Source organism: Aspergillus mulundensis (assembly GCF_003369625.1).
Source record: "Aspergillus mulundensis strain DSM 5745 chromosome Unknown scaffold_2, whole genome shotgun sequence".
NCBI lineage: Eukaryota > Fungi > Ascomycota > Eurotiomycetes > Eurotiales > Aspergillaceae > Aspergillus > Aspergillus mulundensis.
In genome coordinates, this window is record NW_020797890.1 from 117,969 (window position 1) to 135,767 (window position 17,799).

At 43.8% G+C, this 17,799-nt stretch overlaps 5 protein-coding genes across 5 annotated transcripts; 3 read left to right on the top strand and 2 right to left on the bottom strand.

Annotated features, from left to right (window-relative positions):
- Window positions 1-5,994: 5,994 nt before the first annotated feature.
- Window positions 5,995-7,506, top strand: DSM5745_02696 (uncharacterized protein; the record flags this gene model as incomplete). The annotated part of the gene is made up of 2 exons (XM_026744712.1): window positions 5,995-6,697; window positions 6,749-7,506. The coding sequence occupies 2 exons, from the start codon at window positions 5,995-5,997 to the stop codon at window positions 7,504-7,506; spliced, it is 1,461 nt and encodes a 486-aa protein (XP_026605578.1).
- Window positions 7,507-8,369: 863 nt separating this feature from the next.
- On the bottom strand, window positions 8,370-8,912 carry DSM5745_02697 (uncharacterized protein; the record flags this gene model as incomplete). The annotated part of the gene is made up of 3 exons (XM_026744713.1): window positions 8,370-8,490; window positions 8,543-8,621; window positions 8,690-8,912. The coding sequence occupies 3 exons, from the start codon at window positions 8,910-8,912 to the stop codon at window positions 8,370-8,372; spliced, it is 423 nt and encodes a 140-aa protein (XP_026605579.1).
- Window positions 8,913-12,656: 3,744 nt separating this feature from the next.
- On the top strand, window positions 12,657-13,358 carry DSM5745_02698 (uncharacterized protein; the record flags this gene model as incomplete). Its single annotated transcript, XM_026744714.1, has 1 exon — window positions 12,657-13,358. The coding sequence occupies one exon, from the start codon at window positions 12,657-12,659 to the stop codon at window positions 13,356-13,358; it is 702 nt and encodes a 233-aa protein (XP_026605580.1).
- A 1,338-nt stretch (window positions 13,359-14,696) lies between these two features.
- Window positions 14,697-16,122, bottom strand: DSM5745_02699 (inorganic phosphate transporter; the record flags this gene model as incomplete). Its single annotated transcript, XM_026744715.1, has 2 exons — window positions 14,697-15,885; window positions 15,947-16,122. 2 exons carry the CDS (start codon window positions 16,120-16,122, stop codon window positions 14,697-14,699), a joined length of 1,365 nt encoding a protein of 454 aa, XP_026605581.1.
- Window positions 16,123-16,301: 179 nt separating this feature from the next.
- Window positions 16,302-16,637, top strand: DSM5745_02700 (uncharacterized protein; the record flags this gene model as incomplete). Its single annotated transcript, XM_026744716.1, has 1 exon — window positions 16,302-16,637. One exon carries the CDS (start codon window positions 16,302-16,304, stop codon window positions 16,635-16,637), a length of 336 nt encoding a protein of 111 aa, XP_026605582.1.
- Window positions 16,638-17,799: the final 1,162 nt, after the last annotated feature.

Below are 17,799 nucleotides of genomic sequence, written 5' to 3' on the forward strand. Positions count from 1 at the left end.
TTAAATATAGGTCTTTTAAAAAATAAGTATTTTTTTTTATAAAATTAATATTATATCCCAGGAATTACTTTAATTTTTTAAAAATTTTAAATTTAAAGTATTTAATTAACTTTTTTAAAAACTTTTTATAAATTTTTTTTATAGGCACTATTATTAAAATATTATTTATATACATAATTATAATACTACCCTTATAAGCGTAATAAAAAAAATATAAATTTTTTTTAATACTTTAAAGGCTTATACTTTTTAATATATTTATAAATGTTTTATTTTAAAGGTATACCACTTTTTTTAACCTATATAAAGCGCGAAAAAGTAGGTAAATAAAATCCTTTTTTTAAGCTTATAGGTTACTTTATAAAAACCTTTTTTTATTTTATTATAAAGTTAAGATAGATAGTTATTATATTAAATTAAATATAATAATAACCCTTTTTATAAATAATTATAAAATAAATTTTTACTAGTGTGTTAATAATAACTAAAGTATATATTTTTAAATTATTATTTTTAACTTAAAAGTTATTACATGCAACCTACCGGGCATGAAACTTTTTAATATTATTTTTTTTATTTTTTTTAGGGTTAAAAACCTATTTTCCTGGTATAATTTTCTTTTTTTTTTAAATAATTAAAAATTAAAAAATTAATCTTTATACAGGGATGTTCTTTAGCTTGGTATTTTATTTATTTATTACTTTAATTTAGTACTTTTTTTAAGGGGATTTTATTACCTTTTTATAGTTATTTAAAATTAATATTTTATAGGTTTTAAAAGGATAAACACTATTTAAAATTACTAGCGTTAGTAAGACTAATAAATTAGGTAATTTTACCTTTATTTTTTTAGTATTTTAATATTTTTATTCTTGCTTTAATTACTCTACTTGCTTATTTATAAAGTATATTAATTTAAATTATTTTTATTAGCTTTTTTACTAGGCAAAATTAGCCCTAAATTTTTTATTATAAATTAAAAGTGTCTTTTTTTTTCTTTTTTTTTTTACTTTTATAATATTATATCTTGGCTTTAAAGCGTTAAGCCACGGCCATATATATTTTTTTATTAATTTTTAAAAATAATAAGTTTTTTAGAACTTCTTGCTCCGGAATTACTTTATTTTTTTTAATTAATTATAATATTTTTTATGCCTGTATTTCTTGTTTTCTACACGGCGAGAATACTAGTATATTATTAAAAATAAATAAACTTGGTAATTTACTTGCTTGCATTTTTTTTATATTTTTTTTTACTTTTTTAACTATCTTTTTAACTATTAGTTTTTTCAATAGTTATATAAAATTTATACTAGAAGTATTTTCTTCCTCTAGTACTTATTTAACTTTTTTTTATGCGGTTATAGTTAATACTAACTTAGTTATTAAAGGCACTTTTTTTTTAATATTTATTAATTAAATACTTAAGCATGTGGCCTTAACTAGTATATTAGCTAAGCCTTATAGCTTAGTAATTCTTTTTTTTATTAGTATAAATTTTATAAATTTTGGGGTAAAAAGCACTAAATTTAGGGATAAGGTTTAAACCCTTTTAGTTATAATAATTTTTTTACTTTTATTAGTTATTTGCAAATTATTATTATTAAAATTTTATATTTTAAATTATTTATTAAAACTAACTAAACCACCAGGGCCTTTATTATTAAGATTAGTTAGTAAAGGTGGTAAAGTAGGCAAAGGCGCTTTACTATTATTTTTTTTTAAATATAATATTTCTTAATTTAATAATTTTTTTAAACTTTAGGAAATATACCTTATAAATATAAAATCCCTTATATTTTATAAGTTTTTTTTTTACTTTAGGTATTATTTTTAAAGCTTTTATTTTTATTTCCGCAGGGATATAAATATAGGCGTTATATTTAAAGATTTATAAATATTTTAGTAAAGTATTATTTAGCACTAATATCCCCAGGCCTTTTATAAATTTTTTTACTAGTGGTTTTATTTTACCTTTTTAAATAAGTTAATTTTAAATATATAATATAAATTTAATTACTAGTAACCATAGCTTTTTTAATAACTTTATATTTATTATTATACTGCAAGTAATTTATATAATATATTTATTAAAATACTTAATTATTTTATTTTTTTTAGGCGTATAGCTTAAAGTTTTTTTAATTTTAATATTAATTTAATTTTAGTGGCACTAGGCTTTATAATTATTAAAATTTTTAATATTATTACTTTTTATTTTTATAATATATACTCTGCTTATATTAAGCTATTATAAATATATATAAATAAGTATATTTATTACCTTATTTTTTTAATGTAAGAACTAGTAAAAATAATCCTTAAAATTATTATTAAATATTAATAAAGTATAATTATATTTTTATATACCCTAAGGCTTTATTATTTAAATATTAATATATATTATTTATAAAGGCTTTATAACTTATTATTAAAAAGTTTTAAAAACCTTTTTTTTTAACTTTGCTAGCTTGTAAATTTTATAATTTATAATTATTTTATTATTTTAATATTTATTTTTTTTACTATTATTATTTAACTGCGCATGGTTTTTATTAAGTTATAATACTAATACATGGCCTAAACGCCTATGCTAAACTTTTATTAAAACTAAAGCTATATTAAAGCTTACTTTTTTATTAATATTAGTATTTAGTTTACTTAGCTAAGGCATGTTTTTATTTATATAAACCTTAAAAATAACCTTATTATTTTTTATTTATTAAATTTTTAAAGATTTACTATTATACTAAAGGCCTAGGTTTAATTTAATTTTTTTTACTAGTAAAATATTATATAATAATTTAGGAAACTATAAGTAATTAAATTATAATATTAATACCTTATTATTATTTAACTAAATATATAAGTTAACTTTACCTCTTTCTTTAGGGATTACTTTTTTATTATTTAATATAATAAATGCGTGCTATAAAAGCTAAATAATATAAAGATTTTTTATAAGATTTTTATTATTATATATAGGAATTTTAGAACTAGTATTTACTAGCTATTAATTATAAAACTTAAATATTATTAATATTATAAAAAGTATAATATTATATATACTAAAGTTTATATTATATTTATTTTAAGTTTATTAAGAAACTACGGCGGCACTAGGCTTGCTAGTGTTATTACTTTTAGTATTATTATTTAAATTTATTAGCTTAATAAACTTATAGCACTAAATCTTGCCTAATAATTACTAGTTTAATAAATACTTTTTTAATATTAAATAGTAATATTTTAAAAAATTATAAGGTCCTTTACTATAATAATTATATATATTTTTTAGTAATTTTTTTTTAAAGCTATCCTTTTTTTTGCCACTACTTATTAAACACGCCTTTTTTTAAAGCGCCTTAATAAGGTGTGTTTTATTTTTTATTTTTAGCTTTAAAATTATTATTCTTGTCCTTATTTTTATTTTTATTACTATTATTATTATTATTATTTTTTAGTACTACTGCATGAACAAAAGTCTAGACCTTTACTTTATTTAAAACTTTATAATAAACCTTTTAAAATTATACTATAATTATCTTTTTAATAACACTTGCGGGTATTAAAATATACTTTATTTTATAATATAAAGGCATTTCTGCCTATAGTTTTTTTAAAAGTAAGAAAAATTACTAATATAAAATAATAATTATATTAAATTTATTACTAAATTTACACTTTTTATAAAGTATTTTAATAAACTTCTAAATTATACTATAGCTAGCCTGGTTAATAATAATAGCCTTTTTTTAAATTATATAAGCTATTATATATTTATTCCTATTAGTTAATTTTAGTATAAAACTTATTTATATATAATGTTTTTTTTAAATTTATTTATATTATTTATATAATATTATTTATTAAACTTTTTGCAAGTTATATTTAAACCTTTTTTAATATAATTACCTATTTTTAATATAATATTAATATTAATATTAGGCGTGGGATATTTTTTTTAATAAATACCTTAAAATTATATAAGTTTAGTTTTAGGCTTATTAACTAGGTTTATATATTATAGTCTTTTTTATTTTTTAGTGTTTTATTTACCATGTTAAGTATAAAGACTTTTTTTAATAAATTTATTATTTAATTTATTATAATAATAAAAGTAAATATTATTTTTATAATAAGTATGGGAGTTATATTAAATATTATAAAGTTTTTTAATATATTAAAAGTAAAGGTATTTATAAATATTAATTATAATTAATTAATTAAATTCCAGGGCTTTTAATATTACTATTTTAATTAATTATATATAAATTTTTAAATATAAAATAAATAATAATAAGTAGTATTTATAAATAAAATTTTAAAAAAATTAAGGGCTTATAACTTATTAAATAAGTTAAAAAAGCTACTTATAAAAATAAAATAAAAATATTATAAAATAAATAATAATATTATAAAATAATAAATAAATCTAGCTAAGAAATAATTTATATATAAAATTTTTAATAAAAAAAGTAATATATAATAATACTAGCCTTTTTAAAATAAGCGCGGGGAATAAAGCTAATTTAGGCTAAAGGCTTCTGGCGGCTTTTCCAGCCTGCCAGTCCTCCGCTCCGACATATAATGCCGCTAGGGCTCTTCTGACTGGAACTATAAGGTGTATACCAGGCGACGGACGTCAAAAACAGGGAGCAAGATTCCTGGTCTTGGGTCCAGAGGTTGACGCGACTAGTGCAACATTTGACCCCAGAAATCGACTTCCTACGGCCAAGGAGAAACTCGTCAGCAAAACAGTATGGCTAGTGAAAGACCCCGCGCAGTGCACCCAGCTAAGCCAATTCGGCCGGTTTGCCCAGTCCATCCGAATTTGGAACATCTTCCGGGCTTGGGAAGCGCAATGAGATTCATGCGCGTAGCATACACTGATAGTCGTAGCGTAAACTGATAGTGAGGTTTCTGAGATTTGAATGCTTCGCCTAACAGGGTTACCCTGGGTGATTGAACTGGTCGACACAGGGAGCAGGCGCTTGTACCCTACCTAAGCGGGAAATCTCTTCGACACGCTTTTGTCCGCTGTTTGTTGTTCCGGACTTTGAGATACATTGTTACCATATCAATGACCAGGATCAAAGGATAATCTCAATGAATGAATGGACTTATTGTTGTTAGTGTTATCCAGACAAAGATGCCTTGACGTATGTGTACCATGGACCTGCAGATGGCATTTGTCCGGGCCTTTATGATCGTGTTTCAGCGCGTACAAAAGTGAAAAGACTCCGTGATGACCAAGGATCTTTTGCTTTGGATCGGAATGTTTCATAGATATCGCCGGATGTTGAGGCAAAGACCGACTGAAGGAAACATGAAACATACAATCGATCAAGGGTATAAAGAGCTGCATCGAGTGACCCTTTGACAGCAAATGGTAGCAATGCCCAATTCATGGTTAAATCAATGGACTAATGTGTATCATCTGAGCAAAGGCGCCTTGATGTATACAAACTATGAACCAGTAGATGGCTTTTGTATAGTGTTTTGGGGTCGTGTTTCAGATCCGTACAAAAGAGAAAAGGATCCCTTGATGGTCAAGAAGGGTTCGGCTTGGATGGGAATGTTTCATAGACAACGTTGGACGTCGACCTGAAAGATTGGATGAAAGACGGCATTCGATCGGTTTCAGTCTCGATAGTTCAATAGAGGCATAATCAAGTCTCGCGGCAATGGGATATACAATGCTGCATACATGGCTTATAATGAGAACTTGACTCGGCGTCAAAGATTCATTGTATAGAGTATCTCCTTTGTATCGAGGACTATATAGTTCTTCCTGACTGCCTCAGTCTCGAGTCAACATACCAACAACCATAACAGCATCACAACACTACAATTCCATAGCGCCAACAAACAACTTCATCCGATCTTTATCCCAACCTAGCGCTCTACTCCATACACCAAACACTGCCGGACAGTGTACACCAAACCCAACCCTCCAAACAACCTAGCAAAGCACCAAAAACCTCGAACAAAATGTGTAAGTTCGTAAACCTCCACACCAAGAACGGCGACGCCTGCACCCAGGACCGCGTGGCTGAAAATATCCTCGACGCACGCGCCAGTTTGCGGACCCGCCGCTACGTGGAACACTCTGACGAGATGGATTCCGACGAGGAACAGTTCTTCGAGTCCTTGCTGGGCCAGTATCTCGGGTACCAAGAGCGCTGGGATGAGGGTGAACGCGAGGACGTCGCCACTGATGGCGAGTACTCCGAATATTCCGAGAGCTACGACGAATTCGATGAAGCTGATGACGAAGCCAACGAAGCGGACGACGAAGCCGACGAAGCCGACGACGAAGCCGATGACGAAGTCGAAGCCGAAGTCGAAGTCGAATTCCGCCCGCTGATCGATGTCCGAGATATCGTGGCCCCCCTTATGCGAGACAGGATGGCGCGTTACGAGCAAGCTACGCTGGCCCGTTGGGCTGAGACGCACTCCGACGCCGAGGAGAGCCTCGACGTTGCGCCGGACGAGGAATACCTATCGGACCCCCCGCGTAGCAGTCCGCTGCCGTGGAGCGTGCGGCAGCTGGCGCAGCGCTTCGAGGGCTTCAACATACCGGCGCCTGATTCCGATAGTGAGACGCTGGATTTCAACGTCCTTCCAGTCGAAGACCCAGCTGACGAGGATAGCCCCGTTGCAGAGATCATCCTGGATCCGGAGGAGGAGGAAGGTTCGTTCCAGACAGCCCCTGAATCTCTCGCTGACAGTTCATCTTTATCAGAGTTCGAGGCGGCATTTGGCCGTGTCAGGGAACAGCCCGAGGACTCCACCTCCTCAGACTCAGACTCAGACTCAGGATACGCCAACATCCAGACAATCTGCCCGCACTGCGCCCCCCTACACACCAACTACCTCACCCGGCTAACCCTCCACCAACCCGGCGGCACATGGACGCGCGAAACCCTGTGCCCAGGCGACCTAATCTGCCGCACAAAGCGGTACCCCGTGCTCATGGCGACTCGGCTACGAAACTGCGGGCCCATACACCCTTACTTCGCGCGGCAGCTCGCAGCGCAGATCCAGCGGCGGCTGGCGCAGCAGTTCGGCGAGGTCGAGGTGTTCGATCTGCAGCGGCCGATCGTGTCCATGGCGGGTCTGAACGTGGACATCACGCTGCTGATCGACTTCCCCGAGGTCGTTGATGTGCGTGAGGACGAGGACCTGCTGAGTGCGCTTTTCTGCGGACACATTATCCCGCGCGAGGACTGGACGGTTGAGAATGTGGGTGCGGTTGCGGCCAGCGAGGCTTCGTCTTCTGTGACTTCCCATTCCCATTCGAGCCGGGGGACCAGCCGCGGTGTCTCGCCTAGCGGCGGCGGCAGCGGGTATGGGAGCGACGGGGACGTGGATCGGGTTGAGGAGCTGGAGGTGGAGGCTGAGATTCGGCGCGTGGAGCATGAGCTGATTGCGCCGTGTCGGGTCGGGTTCTTTAAGAGTAAGGTTGATGTTGAGGGCGTTGTGAGGGACATTGATTGTTGAATCTGCCGTCCGTGAATATAGACTATGCTAAACATATATAAAAAAAATATAAAAGTATTTTTTGCATCATACTACTTGTTGGCCTTGTAGATTGTGACCGCTGTAAGATTGTGGTAAATGTGTATATCTATGTTTGTCCTTCTGTAGGTGAGAGCTTTAGTGTGATCACAAAATTGGCTTATGCTCTCTATATTGGGGCAGATAGTTGTAGGTACCCCCCTTACCTACGGCATGGTTCCCACCGGGCTAAAACAGTCTTGGGGACCTGCAGACTCCTAACTGGCCTTTACAGGGCTGGCAGGTATCTCACGCCCAAAGGGCGGAACTTGTAACGACGCAAAATAACTCTCAAAGCCAGCCTTTTCCCACAGTCTTTGCTATTTCTTATGGCCCAGGGTAAGGTTGTCTTGGAGATGAAAGCTTGGAGATTGTATCTAGCTAGGCCACGATAGTGAAGCTAGACACGGTGTGGCTGACTAAGCTAATAGGCGAGGGCTACAGTGGGGCGAGCAGTATACTACGCTCCGACAGGTTGGCTATACAAGGTGTTCGGAGAAGATAGTATAAGGACAAAGATGTGCACCCGGCATAGCCAGTGGATTTACTTAACTGGCCGAGGAGTGTAGGATTATACTACGAGGGCTACTAGATCCGGGTACCTGAGGAGGAGAGTCCACATAGGCTGTTACCTTGGTTTGATGAAAGACGGGTCCTGCTCGTGGTTCAAACATTCCATTTCGATGAGAATATATTATTATAAATATGTGTCTATTGGATGCTGCCCGTAACAAAGTACCTACATATCTCAGAAATACCTTTAAGCCGTCCCCGCCCTATCATGCTCAACGCCCTCGACAACCAAGCTATTCACCCCCCTCACTCTCATAACACTTAAACGAATTCAGCTCCTTCACCAGCTCCGGCTCAATTGCCTCGCCTGGGGCCCGGATATTCGCCGTTCCACCTCCGTTACATTCAGTTGACCTAACCACAAGTCAGCTCTAAACCAATTTCCTTAAATACGGGGGAAACAAACTTCCAAAACCGACAATGATACCCCTCCGGCACCTGGATCCCAAGCACACCATTCGGGAACTGTTTCTTGTTCAGCGCCTCTATTCCGACTCGTTAGCAATCACCATAGTATTTTCTGATTGAGGGGGCTAGGGAGAGGGGGACATACTGCACTCAAGCTGGATCCCTATCGTCGACTCGATGACGAGGTACGGTTCGCTCTGCAGGAAGACGGTAATCGAGTGTTGGCGGAAGGCGTCAGAGCGCATATCTTGGTCTGGGTCGTTGTTTGCGCCGTTGGGGGCGGACGGGGCTTTGGGGTTGGGGTTCGGGGCTGCTGCTGCGACTGCGGCCAGCGCAGTGATGAGGACTGTTAGTGATGGGAAGTGCATGGTTTGCGGTGTCTGGGATGACAAAGTAAGGAGGCTTGGAGGGACGCAGCTTTAGTTCTATTACACCTTTCTTTTATGCTCCGGCAGTGCTCATTATATATGATACGGCAGAGGAGGTCATGAGACGCGCTCGGCATTCCAGAGGTTTTGGTTCTTGGTTCTTTGTTTCTGAAACTGGACCTCGGGCTTTGTTATTTTCTGGGCGAGGAAGGACAGGGATAATGGGCATTTCTTTGACAATGTATGCGGTGAGGGAAGGGCTGTTTCGGACCACGGTGTACGGTAGTGGGAAGGTCAATGGACGGGGCCAGAAGAGCGCTGGAACCACGTATGTAGGTAGCGAGTGAGGTGAGCGTACCTGAATATGCCGGAATTTACGGTTATACAGATGGGGAATGGATAGTTTGATGGGAAATCGAATGGCAAGTCTCCTAATACTGGACGCGATCGTTCTGTATCGAGCCTCTAGACACATTCAAGGGGCTCATAGTACTTGCAGTCTCGTGGTTCAACGACCTTAATGCTTATCTCCAAACACCGGAAGCAGGAAGCGCCGAGGGTCAAGATTGTGTAGGGCTGTGCTCGCTGTGGGTCGAGATCAAGAATACCATGAATTCAGGTGGCACTGAGGATTTCGATGGGATTCATTGATATCATTTCGTGATGGCATACGGTGAGAACAAGTCGGCATTGTGTCTTGATATGGTTTTTATACCCGTGGACATGGGCCAGAACAACGCTGGAGACCGCCGAAATCCCGTTCATAGCAGTGGCGCATGAGACCATCAACTTCGGCCTTAATAGGTCAAAGCGCACAGCCCCTCCTTGAAAATGGTTCTCTTTGCCCTGTTCCTCGGCCGAGATAATGCGAAAGGCGAGAGAATTGAGATCTGGGATGTAGGCTCTCGGTGTCGTGTCTCGGATTCCAAATCATCCAAGAGATATAACCACGATGGCACCGCCTTCTCCACAAGCGGGCAGCCCCTGCAGAAGCAGTTTAGCTGTGTCTCCTGTTTATGTCTCGGACACCCACAGCGGCAAGATAATACATGGTCTCGATGCGGGGAGAAAGTGACATGTTAGCTTTCTGCAGGACGATACACTCCCTGATTGCACTTGGCGGTGTTAAGCCCGTCACCAACTTCACCAGTTTCCCGTGATGCTGACCCTGAAGCCGGGTCCGGAATCATAGACAAGGAAGACGAACTACGCGTCAAAATGACGTTGCATACCTGGCATCCTGCAACCGGACCCAAGGAGAGGATACTGGCCGGGCAGCCCGGCAGACAGTTCAACGCAGGCCTCCGAGGACGCCATCCTCCTGCAACTTGCCAACTGGTACCCTCCAGGAGGTCTTCCCGTTCGGGGTCCCTGTTCGGAGAGGTTCAGCGGGTTCCGAGCGAGGCTCAGAAACGCTACCCGCGTTACTTCCACTTTATACTTATTTAAATTCCACCACCCCGGCCTAGGTAAGCCCTCCAATTAAATAAGCCCCTATACCTAAGTAGAGAATAAGAAAAGGCGCCCTTAAGTAAAGGGGGGGGGGTCCCCCTAATATCCCTAAAGGGGATTAAGAAGCAAGGGGGCGAGCTGGGGGTCCCCCCTTTATAACGGGCAAGATACACTTATAAAAGACTTTATAAAGGAGTTTAGTAGGGATTAAGGCTTAGAAATTTACATGGCAGTTATAGCAGTAATAAAAAAAGGCGGAAAGTATTAGTAAATAGCGTTTTTAAGCCTTGCTCGGAGGTTTGGTGAACCTCTCCGAGCGTGGTACCCTTCACGTTCCATGCATGGATAGTAGCGACCGAAAGATAGGGCTAGTTGGGTTGACTCCGGGGGAGAAAAAAAAAAATGCCCCCGCGCGGGATTGAACCGCGGACCTCACCATGGCGTCTGTTGACATACAAGTGGCGCGCTCATACCACTGAGCTACAAGGGCAACTTCTTATTCGTGGTTTCCCTTAAGCACACCGAGTTCTTGTAAAATGAAAGGCTGCGCTGGAGGCAGTTGTCCTCCGGCAAACTCCCGGTCCTCGCAGCCCTCAACAACAACAGCACAAGCATCGCAGCCTTCCCTTTCTCACTAAACCGCGTATTTATCGTGACGTCCGACAAGCACAGCACCATACTCCTCTCAAAGTCTCAACGGAAGTAGTCAGCGCCGGTAGAAGCAGGACATCCATACTGTTTTGCGGAACCTTTCGTTCGGGGATGAGGATACGCTTGAGTTTAATAAGGGGCAGATGAATGCCGCGTGCTTGTGTCCTGTTGTCTCGGGTATTGGTACATCGAGGAACCGAAAGTAAGAAGGGAACATTGAAACCGTAGGACGATGTTCCTCGATGACGGGTGGATTGTGCAGGGGACGAGAGTGTGGGTTGAGACCTCCGGAAGGATAGGGAGTTTATTGGTGTAGACAACCTTATTCTGATGTTGTTAATCCATATAGGCCATTACAGTGTCTTTCACTCGATAAAATAGATGGGTATTTAGGAGTTGAGGTGCAATATATCTATCAACTCTACCATGATTCTCACCAGCATGATTATTCCAAAGCATAATCGCCCGCCGCGGCATGTCCACATCAGCAGGGCAAGGTGGGAGCCCCCATACCCCCGCCTCCTTCCCAGAAACGTATTCAGGCTTCAATGCACCTAGTGCCAAGTTGAGGGAATCGCTCTTTGCCGCTTGGGCGTGCGAGAAAAAAAAACGTCTGGATTGACAAGCTGATTGATTCCATGCCATGCCGGGTAGATGCAGTATTTCAAGTGCGCGGCTGGTATACAAAATGCTGAATAGCTTCCATTTGCACAAGTTTACAAATCTTAATTTAATGTGGTTGTTAACCGAATCAAGTTTGAAGCCGACCTATATCCTTGGGTATGTATTTCGGGCGTGCAGTGTGCACAGACTTTTGACCCAAAAATTGGAGGTCTACTACATTCTAGATAATTTAGTACATTCAACTCTTTCTCTAATACACCCAAGTAATATACTGAGTCTTTGGTCAAGCTTATTAATTACACTGATTTTCCAGGTGGAGGTACAGGTACACAGCAGCTAGGACACCGGAGCCATCTCCAACGTGCCCGGTATCTCTGTATAAAGCAGCGCAGTGTATGATGTACGCATCTGGCTTCTGCCCTAACCTGACTGCACCATGTGAGCCCCAGTATTCATCGTCGTGCGTGCTGTACGTCGACCAAACCTAGGTACCTAGGTAGCGGGGATAGCCTGTGAGCCCGAATCGATCCCATGTCGATGTTCGAGCACAAGCACAGCACTCCCTTTGTGCATCTTCAATATCAACGAAACAAAATGCTTTGTGCACGCCTTTCTGCGCGGCAGAAATCTTTGTCCGGTTGATTCTACGCCGCATTGATTGCTTTGACAGGAGCTGAAAGAGCTGTTCTTGCTATTGATGTGCAACAATGCATCGGGGCCTGCAATGGAATCCTATAATGAACCTTTCTTTGTGCGCGCACAAGGTATTTAGTATCCATTCAACATATAGAAGGAACAACATACAAAAAGCCCTCTTTCAGCTCATGGCCATTGTCCCCTTTGTCCATATAATGCATATATACCACGCAATTGTCACCGCAATGCACAACATCAACACCATCACACAGCACAAACAACCAGTCTTCAGGAAAGACAATCCCATTGTCCAGCACCATTCCAATCAAATCCAATAACACCAATACCAACCAAACCAATTAAGATCAACCAATCAACAAAATGTTCCGCCTCCTACCCCTACCCCTCCGCCCGCGCGTCCGCGAATCCGACGCCTACGACGACTTCCTATCCCACTCCGGACTCACATGCACCAATACATCCTGCACAATCTGCACCTCGCTCGCCCGACTCGCAGCTTTCCACAGGACCAGCACGTCAGACATTGACATCTCGGCATCCGGGCTCATCGCGCCGGACATGAATGCGGCGCCAGATGCCGAGGGCTGGGAGCATGTTGATGCAGCCGAGGGCGAGCCGGATGTTGTTAGTGAGGGGGAGACGGATGTCGATGGGGAGAGTTCGGGTGCGATTTCGCCGTGGGAGGGGGAGAGTGATGATGAGGATGAAAGTGGAAGTGGAAGTGGAAGTCCGCCGAGCTCTGATGGAGAGGAGCAGGTGCAGGAGTTGGATAATCCGCCTCCTGTGATAACGTTTAAGCCCAGCTTGCCTTCCAAGGAGTCAGAGCCGGATGATGAAGATGGGGAAGGCGGGCAGACACAGGGCATTCCCTCGCGGATACCCGGGAGGACGAAGGGTAAAGTTGGATCCGGGGCTGGTGAAGTCCAGGTCGGGCCAGCGTCTGCAACGCAGACGGCGAACCGCGAGAGTCCTACCTGGGATCCAGCGGGGACCGTCATCGCTGGGGCGATCTCGTTCTGGGGCGTTTATAAGGGGAAGAAGGCGAGGGAGTGGGAGTGTTGATTCCCCTTAACCCCATCGTATTCTTGCTGTTCTTGTTTTTGATGCTTTATGGTCTGTCAGAAAGACTATTATAGACATGTTAGCTTTTCTGTACCCCTAACCGGGTTTATGTTATAGACTTTGAATATAAAAGTTTCGGTCTTACCACTTTTTGTTGCCAGTAGAAAGTATACCTACTAGTAACCCTAAACCCGCCGAAAAGCTTTAACAATAAGTTCTGTCACGATACGCCAAAGTGGATAACATATGTTAGGAAATTGCTATTTACCTGGCCCTCGAGGTCTGCGCCTACTAGATATCTTGTTAAGGCCTTGGAGCGGTACCTATGGTAGCTGGCCTAATCGTCCTAGATCCTTTCTTTCACCTATCTTTACACCAAGTACCTGGAACATAAAGGCGTCGTTTACCCACCTAAATTGCGGGATTACTTAGATAGGCAAGCTCGACAGCTGCCAAACAAGTCGTTACAGATAATGCTGGGCCGCTGGGCTTGAGAGTGCATTTGAACATTAAGTGGAATCCAGAGAAACAAAGTTGCCATCGATAGATAATTATTAACAGCCCACGTTGCAACCAACCAATCCAGGTATATATATAAAAAAGCACTATAGTCAGACATAGAAGAACATCCGCAAGCAAACCCCCCAAGTGCCTTCCACGACACTCGGAACAAAAGCGCACCTTCCCATCCCATGGTTCGAGGTCCCCAGTCATTAGGTCTTCCCCTTCACCTCACCTTAGCAACCCTAACCACCTGCCCCCTCACCTGCGTACTTTACCCAGGATAGTCCCCGTCGTGTCCACTCTAACCCGCATACCCCCACCGTGGCGCATTAATAATAATCCCCGTAAAACACCCCGCAATGATCCCGGTAACAGGGAGCGTAATGATCCAGCCCATATAGATCCACGCGACCATGCGCCAGTTGATCGTCTTGTAGGTGCCATTGCACAGCCCCACGCCCACCGTCGCGCCCGTGATACACTGCGTCGTGGACACAGGCAGCTTGAGCTTGGTCGCCATGATCACCGTCACCGCGGACCCGAGCTCCATTGTGAAGCCCCGGCTGGGACTGTGCAGCGTGATCCGGTTGCCCAGGTTGCGCATGATGTTGTACCCGTACGTCCAGAGGCCGATTACGAGGGAGACGCCGCCGAATGCACTGGGGAAGAGAGTTAGTGGGTTGTGGGGAGAGGTGGGAGAGGGGAACTTGGGAGGCGTACAGGATCCAGTAGGGCACGTCGGTCTTGCCGTTCCCGCCGGAGCCCTCGAGGGATGCGGTGCGCCAGATGCTGTAGATTGTTGCGTAGGGGCCGACGGCACTACAAGGCAGTAGTTTAGCAAACGCACAAGAAAGTTAGGGCTGGCAGGACAGGGTGGGTAGGGTAGATAAGGGCAGGGGCATACTTGGACAGATCATTCGCGCCGTGTGCAAAACTCGCAGTGGACGCCGTGAGCACCTGCAAGAACGAAAACATGTACTCGGCGCGGTTCTCAAAGTGCTCGGCGTTGGCGTGGACCATCTCCAGGTCGCCGGAGAGGATATTGCGCTTCTTCTGCATGGAGACGACGTCCTGCTCGATGCCGCGGAAGAAGAAGCGCTTCGCCTGCCAGAAGAGGACGGCCGGGTGGAACTTGCCCTTCCCTTCTGGGCGTGGGCCGGTGATGTTCACCGCGTCGGACTCCTCGGGCTCAGGCGAGGCAGCGAGGCGCGGGTCGGGCTTGGGTTCAATTTCCGGCGAGGCGTCTGCGCTGCTGCCGATGCCGAGCTTGGATTTATCCGCTGTTTCGACGTCATTTCCGGCGGCGCGCTCGGCCTGGATTTGTTCGAGCGTCTTGTGGCCCCGGTAGTAGTTCTGCACGGTGTGCGTGCCGCTGGGATGGGGCGGGACCTCGCCGCGACGGAGCACCAGCGGGCCGAGCAGCAGATGCCACGGCTTGATCTGCCAGTCGTCGAGGATGACGCGGCGGTACAGCCACGGGACGAGGAAGAACGCGGCCAGCACGCCCATGACGGCGCCGGTTCCCACGACCGTTCCGGCGATCTCGCCGCCATTGAGCTTGATGCGGCTCGATCCGCCCTTCCAGACGATGAGCATCGCGAGGAGCGTACAGGTGACGAAGAAGTAGAACGGGATGGTGTAGAGCGCTTTCATGGCTGGCTTGTTCCGCAGGAGAATCGCGTACTTCGTGAACAGGAAGATGATGCTCGCGAACGCGGCCGAGATGAACGGCGCAATGACCCATGCCAGGAACACCTGCACGACGCCGGAATTGATGTCGCCGCCCCACCAGATCACACCGTCTGCGCCGACCAGGGCCACGCCCATGCCGATGACGCCGCCCATGATCGAGTGTGTTGTTGACACGGGGAGCCCGATGCGCGTTGCGAAGGTAAGGTATGTAGAGGAGCCGACGAGGGCGCAGAGCATGCCCAGCATGAGGAGGGCGGGGTTCTCGGCGAACTGGTCGACGTCGACGACTTTGGTGCGGATTGTGTCGGCGACGGTGGCGCCTACGCCGATACTGGTGCACTGTGAGTATGCCATACACAGGGTAAAGTGGGATGGATTGGAAGGAGACGCACCCGCCGGCAAACTCCATGATGGTCGCAAGCACCATGGCCTGCCAGTACTTGACAGACCGGGAGGAGACAGAGGTAGCCCACGAGTTGGCGACATCGTTGGCGCCGATGTTCCAGGCGTCGAGGAAGGCGAAGATCGTGCCGAGGGCGAGGATCCAGTCGTACTGGTGGAGGGCCATCTTTCTTTTAGGGAGAATACCAAGATGGATGTTCGTGAGGGAGGTCAGGACCGGATCGGGCCAGGTTATATACGGCGTAGGGGTAAGACCACGGGGCGTCAGCATCTCCTGGTCTGCTCTGCTTCTGCTTGACACCTGCAGGCATCTCGCGTGCCAACCTGTCATTGCACAATGCAACCATGTCCGCCGAGCGCCAAGATGCTCCGCGTGGTTTCTTGACCAGGGCGAAGCTCACTTGGAAGACGCCAGCCGCCAATCAGACAGCCCTAAGAGGGAACGTGGCCCCCGGTCGGGGATTCCCGTGCGTCTTGCTCGTATGCCTTCTTGGCCTGCTTGGCGCTGATACCCTCGACCCAATCCAAGAGGAAGGTGCCAGCATGCTTCGAGCAGAAGTGTCAGATGCTCTAGAACAGTCTCGAAGGGTGCAAGGGAAGCAGCATGCCATTGGAGACCCGCTATCTGGTGAAATCCTATCGCTAAACGCTTCCGTTATGTACATACCCCCGAGACTCTAGAGACTAGCCTACCATATCTCACACCACCCCAATCTCATGGCTGTGGTTCACTCGCCGCCGGTCGCAGTCGCAGTATCAGTCCCAGTGCCAGTGCCAATCGCGTGGTCCGTCCCTCGCTCGCCCTCGCTAAGTTCCCGTATCCGCCCCTGCAACCGCTCAATATACTCCACGGCCGCCTCAACCAGTTCAGCCTGTCCCGTCAGCGCGTGCCCCAGCAATACAAGGAGATTGGCCTGCTCCAGAGACAGTCGAGTCGGGTGCTCCTACCTTCGTCCCAGTCCCAGTCCCAGTCCCACAGCTCACCGTCCCTGCATCCACGCCACCTGCTGCGGTTCCTCCTGCTTCCGAATCTGCGCTAGAGGTTCGCGCGCCCTCCAGCATCGCCGCCATCCGGTCCAGGGCGCTTTTCATGCGGTCCCGCTGCTGCTTCTGGGCTTGGGCGTGCTGCCGTTTCTTGAATTCGGTTGGGCTTGTCGGGGAGAGGAGGACTAGGGGGCCTGGATTTGGTTGTTAGCTGGCTTGGCGTGGGACGGTGGAAGAGGCCGTTCAGCTGTGCTGTGCTGCCAAGGAGTGGCATGGTATGGTATGGTTGGTGGTAGGGCGTCTCACCTTTCGGGCGCAGCTCCATCAACTTCGATGTCCCTTTCTTTGATATCGAGGACCGTTTGCTCGTGCTTGTTCTTGTTCTTGAGAGGGTTGACGACGGTGCGTGGAACCGGCCAAGCAGAGAAGTATGGTCAAGCTCGGTCGACATGGTTGGCATTTCTTGAGTGTGCTTGTGTGCGCTGCTCTTCTCCTGTTGAATCCGCCAAGTCCTTTGCATGTCTTGGATGCTGGAGTAGGGCTGTGGGGGTATATAAGGTTTCGGACCGCGATGGTTCTCCATTACTCGGGCTATGGATGGAGAACCGATAAAGCGGTGGTCTTCATGCATGGTATCTATCCGTGCTCTGTATCTTTTCGGTCGACGTTCCACAGATTCATGATACCTTACCCCAATCTCTGCGGAGCCCGAGCTCCGTTGCACGTTTGTCTGTGGGGGACATGATTGGGTCCATTGCGCCTCTTCGCGGTCGGGCAGAGCTAAGAAGGGAGAGGAGGATCTTGGCAAAATGGTTTTCGGAATGAGGTCCAGCTACGGAGACGTTTGGAGCTGTCGAAC